Here is a 14302-nt window from a genome sequence, read left to right as displayed (position 1 = left end):
CACGCCAGAAAGGCGGCAACGCGAGGTCCACGTCCACCGCGAAGCCCCTCTCGCTCCCGCCTCGTTCCTTCCCCGCGTAACCAAAGCCAATCCAAAATCCCCCACAAATTAATCACAGCCATACAAAATTTAAATTAAATTATGCAGAATTTCCTACACCACCAACGCAGTGTGCAACCCAAAAACGCGCGTGGATTTTTCCCCCCAAACAAACGCAAGGAAAACAAAATGAGCGTTCGAAAATTTGAGGGAAAAACACAAGAAAAAAAAGAGAAATTGAGAAGGAAAAAACACCGAGACAGCCGGAGGAGAAGCCGAGGCGCCGCCGTGGCAGTGCCGCGCACGGCAACCCAACCCAACTCCGGTCTCTATTTGAACTCGCGGACGCACCAATCCCAAGCGCGAATCGGAATACGGATCGAGGAGGGTGCGAAATGCCGCCTCCCGCGCCGATGCTCCTCACCGTGGCATCCGGCTCTACCGCGCTGTCGCTGACGCTGACCCTGGACCGGAGGCGGGTTCCGCTCCGGGCGCCACGGAAGGGTCGGCTGCTCCGGCCGGCGAGGATTCGCGCGGCCGCGGCGATAGGCGAAGAGTTCGGCGGCCTCGGCCGGCGCCGCGTCGTCGCCGGGGAGTTCATCGAGCGGCTGCGGAACGTGCTACCCGGCGGCAGCTGGTGGCGCCTCGAGGACGGCGAGGAGGCCGGGGACGGGGGCGGCCGCGCCGAGGGGAGCGGGACCACGGCGGTCTCCGTGCTCAGGCGGATGTGGGGTCTCGTCGCCGCCGACCGCTGGGTCGTGTACTCCGGCTTCGCGTCCCTCGTCGGCGCTGCGGTAATGCGAGTCTGCCATGCCAGTTTGCTGTGGTTGACTTCGTGATTTGGCTAATTTTTTGTGTTTGCTGATGGTCGTAGTGATGTGCTGTGGTTTTGGTTGCAGCTTTCGGAGATCGCTATACCCCATCTCCTCGCGGCGTCCATTTTCTCTGCGCAGAATGGAGGGGCGGTGTTCTACCGAAATGCCAAGCTTCTACTTGTCCTATGTCTGATTTCGGGAGTGTTAAGGTTAGTTGCCGTTTGTTCAGATTGTGCTCATATTGTGCATGGGATCATAGGATAAGCTAAAAAAATGGGTAATGATGCATTTTAGAAATCACATTTTGCTACGCAACTGTGCCGTTTGCTCTCATTTGATTGAAGAAGCTGACCTTAGATGTTCTGGTTATGGGCCTGTTTGGTTGGGTTGAGGTTTTTTTAATATCTGCTGTTGAAAAGCTGCTTTTGAATTGACTTTTAATACGGACGAAATGTATAATATATGTAATACCCCTCAGAACATCATCTCTCAGAAGCTACAAAAGCTCATACACATCAGCTTCTGGCTTCTAGTAAAATGATAGTTTTCGCCAACTTTTGTTTTTCAGAAGCTATTTCTAGAAGTGGACTGTTTGGTTCAATTTTCTGCTTCGGAATAGCAAAAGCTAGCAGAAGCTGAACCAAACAGGGCCTATATCAGTAAAAACTATTGCTGCAGATGGTGTAGTCTTTAGTGTAGTACATGGAAATGCCTTCATAGTTAATAGTGTAGGAGGAATACTTGAAAACATTTGGGTCTTTGATGAGCTTCAAAGTTGAAAAGTTTCCAATATGATGATGGAAAGAAATGGTGGGATTGTAGGGAGACTCAAACTTGAAAATTCTACAGAGCACTATGAAAATTTTACATTCATAAACAAGTTTGCACTCACAAAACAAGGAACTTTTCATGATACTCTGTACGGAACTGAAATTGATTATTGCCTTCTGCATGGTTTTGTGAAAAAATGAGGTTGCTTATGTAGCTGGTGTCCCCATTTGCAGTGGTCTGCGAAGCTGCTGTTTTGGTGTTGCAAACATGATATTGGTAAAACCATGTTAGATTCCTCATGTCCTGCCAAGTTTGTTTGTTTCACATTACTCTTTCATTTGACATGTCTTTAACAATCATCATCTGAAATTTCCGTAGGTCAAACGGATGAGAGAAATGCTATTTGATTCCATTCTTTCTCAGGTAAAAAAGAAGGGGAAAATGTGATTTCTGAATGAGCTTTGACTAATGCATATAAACATTGTTGTCATTCTGTTTTCAGGATATTTCCTTTTTCGATGAAGAAACTGTGGGTGATCTGACAAGTAGGCTTGGTTCCGACTGCCAGCAAGTGTCGCGTGTTATAGGCAACGACCTTAACTTGATTTCACGCAATTTACTTCAGGTGAATATTTTATTTGGTGTTCTCCTATTAAACATTGATGGCTAGTCCTCGAAAAGCTCATGTGTCACTTCATTAATGTATCTCAGGGTGCAGGTGCCTTGATTTATCTGCTAATCTTATCTTGGCCTCTTGGAATGTGCACACTGCTTATTTGTGCAACATTATCAACAATTATGCTAGTTCATGGACGGTAAAAAGCTACTCTTGTTTTTTTTTCCTTTCTAGTTTGCCTTCCTTTTCTCTAGTTCCTTCTTTACACCACTATGTTGCTATTGTGGCGCATGTTCAAAAACATAAACCTCCTATAAGTTATTTATTTGTTGTTTTGCATCTTTGGTGCATGCGAGAGAAATCGATCCATCACAATTATAACTTGATTGATAGGTTTCAGAAAAGAGCAGCTAAATTTGCTCAGGAGTTCACAGCAAGCGCCAATAATGTAAGTTTGCTTACTTAGTCAAATAAGTTATTTGACAAAGTCAAATTCATATCCCATACTACACCTAAATTGTTTACATTAATTTAAATCAGGTTGCTCAAGAGGTGGTAACTTTGGTTAGGACAGTGCGGGTATATGGAACAGAAAAACAAGAGTTCAAAAGGCAATTTCTCTGCTTGTTTTCTTTTTTCTCTTATGTCCATCGTAGTTAACGCTTTGCATGTGTCATAACATGTCATAACATCTTGTACTTTGAGTCTTTTATAGGTATGCAAAGTGGCTTGATAAACTGTATGATGTAAGCTTTCGGCAGACGGTGGCTTATGGAGGCTGGAGCTTGAGCTTGAACTATCTGTACCATTCTACTCAGGTATTGCTGTTGTTCAGAAATCATTAAACGCCTGAATAATTTGAATAATTATCTGTTGACGTTGAAGTCCAACTCTGATATGGAAATTGCATTTCACTATTGATGAGGTACTCTTGCAAATAAGCTTTGCGTAGGTCATTGCAGTGGTGATTGGAGGAGTAGCTATCATGTCTGGGAAGTTAACTGCCGAGCAATTGACAAAATTCATACTCTATGCTGAATGGCTGATTTTGTCCACATGGTGGATTGGAGACAACTGGTCCTCCCTGATGCAGTCTGTCGGAGCAAGTGAAAAAGTATTTCGTTTGATGGATCTCCTGCCCAGCAAGCAGCTTACCTCTGAAGGCAAGAAAATGTGTCCATGACTGTAAGATTATGTATCTTTGGAGGCAATATTGTTCGGTGATATAAAGCTTTTCATCATTGCAGGACTCAAGTTACAGAAGTTGGAAGGGCAAATTCAGTATGCTGACGTATCATTTTCATATCCATCAAGATCTACGGTACGCTTACACTGCAGTTTTCGATACTTTTCTGTTAATGAATACTGTTCATGAACTGGTGCTTCTGACCTTAACAATATATCTGGGGAAATTTTCAAGGAAATTTGGAAGGGTGAACTCTGAAGTATGGATATTTTGTAATTATGATGAAAGCAAGGGTCTTTTGTGGTCGCCGTACCATTTGGCCCTTAATTTGTCAATCTCTATTTGTTAACAGGTACCAATTTTGGAAAGATTGAATCTTACGCTGAATCCAAATGAAGTAGTTGCCATTGTAAGACATATGGAACTTTACTTCTTTTGCTATATGTGAATTCTCACAAATTTTGCAATGTTTGATATATTATTTACTTTGCTTATATGATGGAACTTGATAGGTTGGTCTTAGTGGAAGTGGCAAGAGTACTATAGTCAATTTGCTACTTCGACTATACGAACCTACAAATGGGCAAGTAAGCTATTCCTGATTGTGGTCTCAGCTTTTTCACACTTACACAATCAGGATGGATGACTCCTTTGCATGTATATCTCACTTGAAAGCATGGTGTGCTCTTGCAGATATTAGTTGATGGTGTCCCACTCACTGAGCTTGATATCAGATGGTTCAGGGAAAGAATTGGCTTTGTTGGACAGGTTCAGAGTTACTCAACTCCACATACATTGTGCTACCATGTGTAACTTATGGCATACTAAACGACCATGTATGCTTGCTATATGCAGGAACCACGCTTATTCCGAATGGATGTTAGTTCTAATATAAAGTATGGTTGCCCAAGAGAAGTCAGTCGTGAAGAAGTGGTGTGGGCTGCAAAGCAGGCCTATGCTCATGATTTTATAATGTCTCTGCCCGACGGTTATAACACCATTGTTGATGATGCTCTTCTTAGTGGAGGTCAGAAACAACGTGTTGCTATTGCCAGGGCCCTTCTGAGGGACCCATCCATCTTACTACTTGATGAAGCCACTAGTGCACTTGATGCCGAGAGTGAACATTATGTGAAGGTAAACACTTCCTGAAGAATTTGAATGTTTATTAGGTTCCATACCAAATGATGTGTATGATTAATATGTGTCTAGGAGCCTTATTGTTTGTTTCTTTCTCTGTCTTACTAGAGTGTCATCACAAAAGTTAGTAGAGACTCAAAGACTAGAAGAACCGTGCTCATCATAGCACACAGGTAATGTATCTTGTGCAGCAGTGTTTGTTATCTTGATTTTTAAACATGTCAGATAATTGGGCTATTGGCATCTTTCCTACGTAGGTTATCTACGATTCAAGCAGCTGATAGAATTATTGTGATGGAAAACGGTGGTATTGTGGAGGTATGCTTTCAACTGTTGGTTCTGAGTGCAAGCTCGTGGGGTTATGGTGATCTTTTAGAGATACATGAACAAACTGCACCAACCTACAATGTCATATGGATTCAGCTCCTTTCAGCTTTATAATTCCAAGATCCTTTGTATGATTGTGCAGGATGGTAAACACAGTGAGCTTATTAAGAAGGATGGTTTGTATTCAAGACTAGCTAGGCGACAAAATGACGATCTCGAGTAGACCTGAAATCACAGAAGGTGGTTTACTCCACTCCCTTTTTACTCAGTGGAATGACAGGTAATGAGAGTCGTCTGTCACTGGTGGGATTCTTTACAAGGACTGACCTGGACCCGGGACTGGAGGTCGAATAAAATTGCAATTGTATTTACAACTAATTGAACTAAATTATAATGGTGTTCCTCACGAAGAGGAGCAAGACAAAGTCGACATCTGGCACGGCAGTATGGAGAGCAGACTTCCAGTAGTTCGTAAAGAAGTTGGTCCGCTACATTTCGTCAGATCCAACATGTAACTACAAATGTGTAGGCATTTTGATCCTACTATCGGAAACTCTGTACTCTGTAACTTACTTTTACACTGAGAAAATGCTCCAATTATGTACGATGTGTTTGGTCATGAATGGCGCCTCGAAAAGGCTCAACCAAGAAATCACATTACGTGCTAGTTGTATCCTCGGATGCATTGGCAGGAGTCAATGCGTGAGATCTGTTCTACAAGGGACAGCAAAGCCATCGCAGAACAAGGGCGCAACGGTGATGTGCCGCGTCAAAAGCGTATCACAAAGGGAATGGAGAGGACTCGATTGCGAAGAAAGGGTTCGTATATGGTTCGATGCTTCGGCTCACTTATGGTTTGCCCACGAAGCCCATAATCGGCATAGAATACCATCGCAGGTTCCAGTGGAAGGCAAACTTCCACGATGAAGGATGCTGCATCTGTAAGTGTGAATGATCATATTAATTCTATGATTAAACAGCGATGACGACGTCGGATCCCAGCCACCCACGATCAGTATTACAAAATCTTCTTATAAGTAACCAATCATAATCTTAATTTTTACATTTACTCATACGACATCAAAATCAGTTAACTAAACAGAAACTCAAAATAGCTTATACAGATAAATATAGTGAACCAAATACTTCTCTTTTTAACGAATATAACTTCGTGCACCTACTTCTTATCATCCTGCTTATACGATACAGCTCTATAAAACTTCATTATAGTAACCAAATACACCCTAAGTGTTTTAATCCTTATATTTTTTTCGTTTTGGCCTTGGCTTTTTCAAAATTTAATTTAAAAGAAGTCCCTAGCTTCATATTAAGTGTTTGAAGATTCACAAACCACATGATATCCATAGAGATAGGGATATAAGTCAGTAACTAATAGGTAATTTAAATTACTATTTAATTTATTTTTAAAATTTAATTAGATAAGAGTAAATCTTTTAAATTTAATTATATATATCCTACGTGCACAGCATCATAACCTTTTTCTCCACCGAACACACCTCTTCTTCATCAATTACATTATCTTTGCGAACCAAGCGTAGCTCAGGTAGTAAGTCGTCTCGTCATGGACGCTACCTGCTCGGACTCGAGCCCGCTGGCGCGCACAATAAGAGAGTGGCGTGCCTGTGCTAGCGGAGCCCGGGGCTTCGTGAATCTTTGCAGTAGGCGTGTGAATATAAGTTATAGATTTAATGTGTGGATATACACGTGTAAAATATGATGTGAAATATTACAGTTTATATTAGTATCGAGGTTTAAAAAAATTATATTGCTTTTTAGCATTGTATACAAAGATTATGGTAGGTTTGATATGACTAGGTAGGTAGTTGTCGAGATAACAGACAAGAGGTATGCGATTTATGTGATATATATATTATGTTTTATATAGGTTAAACTGAAATCAATATGACAGGGTAGAAAAGGGAAAACAATAAAGAATAAGACATTTACATGTCCGTCGTCGCCTAGTCGGGTAGGGGCAGGATATGTTCTGACAATAACCCTTCCACCTATGTCAAAATCAGTCTAACACGATCATCATGCAAAAATGTCTGGGTCTCTTTGGAAGACGTAATTTTTCTTTTCATTTGAGGGGATGGAAGACATAATTGTTTTTATGGAATATGAATTTCATCAAACCAAGGACTTAGCGATGTTGCTGGCCATCAGGTCCTCCACACATGTTGGCATAGCGTCCTAGTTAAATGTCGATATCGCGAGGCCACTTACATCTGAGCACTGCAAATGCGCGACCTTATTACAACCTCCAGTACAAATTAACCGAAAAACTAATGAAATCCAAACGAATTAGATTCTTTAGTTCGCATATCAAGCACCCTAGTGGCGCCAGGTTGAAAGTTGCAGTCTCCAGCGCTATTTTCGACACCATGAAGTCTGTTTTCAATCATCACATGCCTCATACCTGTGTCGATGACAGCCTTATCTCAGTCATGCATACAGGTAGTGCATCTTGAACCGAACCCTCGTCCCACTTTTACTCTATTTTTTAAGTAAAAAACACTCAAACGGCTCACCAACCGATCTCTTATTCGGTTCTTTTCTTTTAAGGAATCCATATTTTGCATCCCTCATTCATTAGATGTAGGAAGTAGCTGTCGACTCCTTATCCCTCAATGACCGCTCCTTCCTGTCACGGACATCTCCTTCGCCGACCACGTTAGGTACACCCTCTACCCCCACCTTAGTCCCATCACTGACCACGCCATCGGTTCCTCCCCTTGCCCTGCGCCGCCGGCTCCTCCGCTTTGCCCTGTGCCGCCCGCTCCTTCGCTTGCCCTGCTTGCAGCTTGCCTCGCGCCGCCAGCTCCTCTGCTTGCCCCGCGTCACCGGCTACTCCGCTTGCGGCTTGCCCCACACTGTTGGCCCCCTTTGCCGCTCACGCTGCCAGCCCCTTTGACCGCCCGTGTTGCCGCCTCTGGTTCTCCAGTGCCCTCGCCCCCTATATCTGAGCGAGAGATGGCTATGGGAGAGGAAGGCCGATCGGGAGAGAGAGAGGGCCAACACAGAGGGAGACCGACTGGAGAGAGAGGGAGGCCAACAGGGAGAGAAGAAGAGGGAGGCCAACAGGGAGAGAAGAAGAGGGAGGGCTGGCCAGCAACATCATTTTGATTAATAGTTGTTGGGAAAAATAGTTGTTGAGAAAAATCCTTAGAAATATAGCTGGTACAATTAATTTGTTAGTTACATGATAGTAGTAAATATACGGATGAATGAAATATATACATCAAATTTAGAGGATCGGTTGGAACGTATAGAGAAATAAATGGATCAACCTGGATAGTGAGAATCCTTATATGCGATATAAGAGTCAAATATAAGGGTTCGATTAGAATACTCTTAGTTAGATCTAAAATATTATTTAAAATACAAGTCAGATACCCATACACATACGCCCCCAACCCACTTCAGCCTGTAACTTCACATGAAATAGTCTAATTCCAAAATACTCCTAATTGGAACCGGTTCACACGTTCTGAGCAAGCCTTATTTACTGTGGTTCACTTTTCACCCTCTAGAGAGCCCAAACAAAGCCCAACGAGCCGAATCACGCTCTACGAGTATGAACGAGCCCAACGAGAACCTGACATGGGCCAGGAAGGGGAGAGAGAGGTAGCCCATTCTCACCTGGTCCGTCAAGCTCGCTGGCTTGCGTTGCGGGAAGGACCGGGCTTCTTTCTTGTACACAGCACAGCGTCCTCCAGGAAATTTGACGTGTGGGCCGTAGAAACCAACCCTATCCGTCCCGGCACGCCATCAAAAGCGAACCAGCGCTTCTCTTGTCCGCCGCCACCACCAGATCCATCCTCCTTCTCTCCCTCACCTTACCCTTGGAGCACGGCGGCGACCTCGCCCTGCTCGCTCGTCCCGAACTCCCCGCCCCACCGGCCAAGCCCCTCCCCGGCGCCATGAATCCCTCCGATCTCCGCTTCACCGACCCCTCCTCCTACCACGGCAGGCGCAGGTACGCTAACCCTAACCCTAGCTGCAGCCCGCGTGCACCTCGCGGCTTCTCCGATCAGATCTGAGCTGGATTCTCACCTGACTCGATCGATTCGTTTGTTCTTATGTGCAGCGACCTGGCCGTGGCTCCTATGGTCGCCCCGGCGGTGAACCCTTATGCCGCCGCGTACCCGCCCGTGCCCGCTGCTCCCGCGGCATCAGCGGCCGGCGACTACCCGCGCTTCGGACAGGGTGGGAGAGGCCGTGGTGGAGGCGGTTGGAGTGGCAGAGGCAGCGGCGGTGGCGGTGGCTATGGAGGTGGTGGTAGAGGAGGAGGCCGCGGGAGGGACGGGCTTGACTCGCTCGCCCTGCCCAAGCCGGACTTCCGGAGCCTTATACCGTTTGAGAAGAACTTCTACGTGGAGTGCCCCGCCGTGCAGGCCATGTCGGAGGCGGAGGTGGCGCAGTATCGCCGACTCCGTGATATCACGGTCGAGGGCCGAGATGTGCCCAAGCCGGTCCGGTACTTCCAGGAAATCAGCTTCCCAGGTTTGTCCTGTCTAAATATTAGTTTTAATCTAGCTCCAGTGTTGCCTGTCCGTGTGTCTGTTGAAAGTAATGCTACGTGCTTGAGATTTACAATGTCTTCAACAGATTACTGCATGCAAGCGATTGCCAAGTCCGGATTTGTGGAGCCAACGCCTATTCAGTCTCAAGGTTGGCCTATGGCTCTGATGGGTAGGGACCTGATTGGTATCGCACAAACAGGCTCAGGGAAAACACTATCTTATCTGCTACCTGCGTTGGTTCATGTTGGTGCACAGCCTCGGCTAGGTTTGTTTGCTATTGCATTTTTGTGCACTTCCTGTAAGCATTTTTTACTGTGTCCATTCTAATGATTCACGATTGTAATGGCTGTAGAGCAAGGTGATGGCCCTATTGTATTAATCCTTGCCCCGACAAGAGAACTGGCTGTTCAAATACAGGAAGAATCTACAAAATTTGGATCATATTCAAGAACTAGAAGCACATGTGTCTATGGTGGTGCACCGAAGGGTCCACAAATACGTGACCTTAGGCGAGGTATTTGAGCACTTCTATCCACTTCATCTTTTGAGGTGAATGTTTCTTTTAAAGCTAAAGCATGCTATTTGTACTTCTAGGAGTTGAGATTGTCATTGCAACACCTGGTCGGTTGATTGATATGCTGGAAGCTGGTCACACTAACCTACGTAGAGTGACATACCTTGTGTTGGATGAGGCAGACCGCATGCTAGATATGGGTTTTGAGCCCCAAATTCGAAAAATAGTTGCACAGGTATGATTTCCTTTGGGATTCAGAATGCTTATTAATACTGATTATTTAGCCTTGCTCTGATGTTTGTTCAATACTTTTGCCAACTCCAGATCCGCCCAGACCGGCAAACCTTGTATTGGAGTGCCACATGGCCTAGAGAAGTGGAAGCCTTAGCCAGACAATTTTTGCAAAATCCTTACAAGGTGCACATTGCAAAATTGACTCGCTATTTTCATGGTTCTTTACTTTATTGACTTCAGTAGCTCTTTTATTACCATTTGGCTTATATTGTAATTCAGGTAATCATAGGATCATCTGAACTTAAAGCTAACCATTCCATACAACAAATCATTGAAGTTATTTCAGATCATGAAAAGTATCCCAGGTATGTATGGTCCGTGTTCTTGTAACTAAAACTTGTACCATTTACACTATTGATTACAAATTTGACATGATGTGAGTTGATTTTCACCTCTTTCTCACAGACTCAGTAAGCTCTTATCTGATCTAATGGATGGGAGCCGCATCTTGATATTTTTCCAAACAAAAAAAGACTGCGATAAGATCACCCGTCAACTTAGAATGGATGGATGGCCTGCACTATCTATACATGGTGATAAAGCTCAATCTGAAAGGGACTATGTTCTTGCAGAGTTTAAGAGTGGCAAGAGCCCCATAATGGCTGCCACAGATGTAGCGGCACGTGGTCTTGGTATGATGATTTATTTGAATAATAGGATTAGGTAGTAGTTCCAAATGCTCAAGGATGATAAGTCGGAGGGCTGTTCAGCTGTGTTTGGTTGAGTGAACTGAACATGTGGATTGGTGGTGTATAACAAGGTGCCATCATGTCAAAGGTAGATCATCTTTTCCCTCAGTTTACCTCACTTGAGCGTAAGCATTGGCAGTGTTACCCGGGCACTTCAGATTTCAGCTATCACGGTATCTTTTCCTTTCTTAGTTGCCTGCCAAAAAATCAGAAACCTGATAGATTATGAACTTTTACTCTTTTAGGGAGCCTTACTTTGGATAACTTACAAAAGAAGCATGCGAAGGTCTATGCATTTTGCACTCTCTAGTCAATTTCTGACCTTCCCTTCATCCCTGAGCAGTTGATTTCTGACCTTGATTTGCATCCCTTCATTCCTGAGCATTTAGGCAGTAACATAATCTGCTTCTTGATGTCTTGTTTGTTTGCCCTGCATGGAATTCTTTTTAGTTCCTTTTTGCCATGTTCTTATGTAAGCATGGTGAACAGTAATCTTTGTTTTCTTTTTGGCAAGTGCCTTTATGCATTTCTTTTATGGATACATTTTTAATTTTTGTTTAGAATTGATGGTTGCAGAAATTATTTTGTGCGTGTATGGAAAAACATTAGTCATGGAATTGTTTGTGTGAAAGCAGTATAATAAGCTTCACATAAGAATACTTGTGCAACCTTCATAAGTAGAACTTCTATTTCAATTTGGCATAACTATATACATTTAGACCTGTATGGGTCTCCCTTCCTTCCCCTTAGCTTTACGGGAACCTTTAGAATATGCCGCTTTTTTAATCAAGTGCCTCGTCATCGGTATCACTGCCAAGTGCCAACTGGTCCAAAGATGGTTGTAGAGTTATCAGCGATCTTTTCAGTGGAGTCGTGATAATGACCTCTGATGCTGCACCTTAAACATTGCAGCCTATGTGGGATTGACATGCTTGACAGATTTTGTTTGGGTTACGGATATTGGATTTTGTTACATTATTGGATAAATGGCTACTCGGGCATGTCAGTTGCATATCTTCAACATTTTCTAGGAAGGCTGAAAGGTTAATCACCATCAATTCCACATCCAGCAGTGATTGATGCCCAGTTCAGTTTTTCAGCCCCTTCGACTTGTGTTAGTTGTAGAAATTGAAAATGCAGCCATGTGGATTTTCTTCGTTGGTACTTGTCTAAGCCATGTGCTGCCTTCTATGGAGATCGACAATGTTGGTGTCCCGGTGTGGTCCAGCTTGGTCTTCAGGACAACACATTAACTTGATTAAATAATGATAATATTTTTGTTAATTTTGCAGATGTCAAGGATATAAAGTGTGTGATAAATTATGATTTTCCAACAACTCTTGAAGATTATATTCACAGGATAGGTAGAACTGGCCGTGCTGGTGCTAGCGGAACTGCTTTTACTTTTTTCACACATGCAAACGCAAAGTTCTCAAGGAATCTTGTCAAGATTCTGCGGGAAGCCAGCCAGGTTGTGAATCCTGCACTTGAATCTTTGTCCAAGTCTGCCAATTCAATGGGAGGAGGTAGCTACCTGAACTTTTCTTTTTATTTCTTCTCAGAGAACTACATGCTTTGTTCTGGGCCCGTATACGACCTCACCTGTATTAACTTGTGTGAGTTTTGTGTTCAGGCAATTTTCGGTCAAGGGGCAGAAGTGGGTTTGGTAACCGGGGTCATATATCTGGATCAAATACCTTTCCTGTAGGAGGAAGAAGGACATATTGATGGCTGCAAAAGAACCATGGGACTTCTATTTGTATACAACAAGGCATTAAATGCATTATTTGGGAAATTTCCATGAAATTCCCCCTACTACTAGGATTGACGGCAAGTCAATTTTTACTACTTGGCACCAGAGCTATGAATCTTCTCATATGAAAGATCAACATTTATCAACAACTTAGCATATGCATTCAAGTCAAGCTTCTCATTTGGAGGACCAGGGCCTTTTAAAGTCGGTTATACACTGCTGAGATTTGACTGCTGCAAGCTATTTATTTATTTTTGGGTATAACATGAGTTAATGTTTGCCTGATTTTCAACTGGCAAGGCAACCACTGTCACCTGTTTTTCTCAGGAGCGAGTGGATGTATACTGAATTCGGACCTGAAAACGACTTACCTTCCTATCTCTGTTGTTTGATTAAACATTAAATATTGTATTTGGATCCTAAATGTGACGTGAATTTAGTTTGTTGATTTCACATTTCTAGATACGTAAAGCCCAGAATGATGAACTCCTCATTTGAGCAGAGACTAGTGCATGGTTAATCTGTGTCCGATTGAAAAGCGGTAATTTTCCTAGTTGGTAATTCTTCGGCCGGAAGAGGATGAGATAATTTACCGTTCCCGGCTGAACCTGAACTGAAGTGGTTTTACACCGCTCGTGCATAAACTTGGTAGTGTTTTTTAGTGGTAGTTGGGACTCCATATTCTAAAAAGCTAAGGGGGCGATGGAATGAACAGATAAAATGAATGAAGAAATGCAGAGTCGAGTTGTTACTCTCCTGTGGATGTGGTGGCGGAGAGGAAGAGCGAGGGAGAAAGGAATGAATGCAAACAATATTGAGTCTTTTGCGGACGAGGTATGTAGAGTGTTTGCGAGGGAGAAGAAACCAGCTGTTCGGCAGTCGAGATCGTGGGTAAGACCAATCCAAGGAATTCTGATTTCTGAAGATCAATTGTGATGTCTCGTTCTGTCCGGAATCTAAGTCAGCTGCATCATTCGTGATAGTGATGGCTATGTCGGTCGGGAAGCAAATTTTGTGAGATTGGGTTTTATAAGTAGATCTTTATCTTTACGTGACACATGTCTTTTATCATGTTTGTGTGTACACGCGCAAGCTTTTAGATCTAAAATATATGACATAGGTAGAGGTCTCGCATGGATCTTTTGCTGGTCTCATAGAATTTATTTTCGCAATATTGTGTGTGCACGAAGGGGCTATTCGAAACACCTTTTGACGGTGCGGAGGCTGGCGGTGGTGGTGAGGAGGTGCGTGAGCCGACGATGGTATTGAGGTCGGAGGCCGGTGGTGGTGCGGTGCACGGAGGCTCGTGATGCAGTCCCACATAGTGTCGGCCAATTCAGCGTGGGGAAGAACTGTGAGATGTCCTGCATGGAAGCGGGGTAGCGTGGAGCAGCGATGTCATTCGGCTCTAGGGGCGTGGTGGCACTGGCGGATCTAATGGGTGACACGGGTGAGCTGTAGACTACTTAAAAAATTGCACCGGTTTAAAACTTATCCGTCCATATATGATTAAAAAAATTCATCTTATTCTCTCAGTCTTGTAGCCGACACATAGACTCATTTGCTTCTTTTGATGCAGATAAGTTACTACATTTAATGAGTTTTACTTTA

The 14302-nt window shown here is 43.6% G+C and overlaps 2 protein-coding genes across 4 annotated transcripts; both read left to right on the top strand.

Annotated features, from left to right (window-relative positions):
- The first annotated feature begins 204 nt into the window (after positions 1-204).
- On the top strand, positions 205-5513 carry LOC133927083 (ABC transporter B family member 26, chloroplastic-like). The gene is made up of 18 exons (XM_062373367.1): positions 205-833; positions 939-1063; positions 1859-1901; positions 2004-2048; positions 2128-2250; positions 2337-2440; positions 2635-2689; positions 2782-2852; positions 2957-3059; positions 3194-3404; positions 3489-3562; positions 3780-3836; positions 3940-4014; positions 4121-4195; positions 4283-4564; positions 4676-4740; positions 4825-4885; positions 5037-5513. Exons 1-18 carry the CDS (start codon positions 435-437, stop codon positions 5115-5117), a joined length of 2049 nt encoding a protein of 682 aa, XP_062229351.1. The 5' UTR covers positions 205-434; the 3' UTR covers positions 5118-5513.
- A 3154-nt stretch (positions 5514-8667) lies between these two features.
- On the top strand, positions 8668-13156 carry LOC133927071 (DEAD-box ATP-dependent RNA helicase 30-like). Of its 3 annotated transcripts, XM_062373345.1 has the most exons (10): positions 8670-8894; positions 9006-9421; positions 9527-9706; positions 9794-9955; positions 10036-10190; positions 10280-10372; positions 10469-10554; positions 10655-10881; positions 12231-12464; positions 12572-13156. In XM_062373345.1, the coding sequence occupies exons 1-10, from the start codon at positions 8839-8841 to the stop codon at positions 12664-12666; spliced, it is 1704 nt and encodes a 567-aa protein (XP_062229329.1). In that variant the 5' UTR covers positions 8670-8838; the 3' UTR covers positions 12667-13156. The 3 variants fall into 3 exon arrangements, 1 of the variants encoding a protein (XP_062229329.1); XR_009911247.1 differs by lacking the exon at positions 12572-13156 and having other exon boundaries at positions 8668-8894; positions 10655-11026; positions 12231-12373; XR_009911246.1 differs by lacking the exons at positions 12231-12464; positions 12572-13156 and adding an exon at positions 11851-12095 and having other exon boundaries at positions 8668-8894; positions 10655-11026.
- The last annotated feature ends 1146 nt before the right edge of the window (positions 13157-14302 follow it).

The sequence above is a fragment of the Phragmites australis genome, chromosome 1, assembly GCF_958298935.1.
Source record: "Phragmites australis chromosome 1, lpPhrAust1.1, whole genome shotgun sequence".
Lineage (NCBI taxonomy): Eukaryota > Viridiplantae > Streptophyta > Magnoliopsida > Poales > Poaceae > Phragmites > Phragmites australis.
This window is presented reverse-complemented; position numbering and strand designations above follow the sequence as displayed.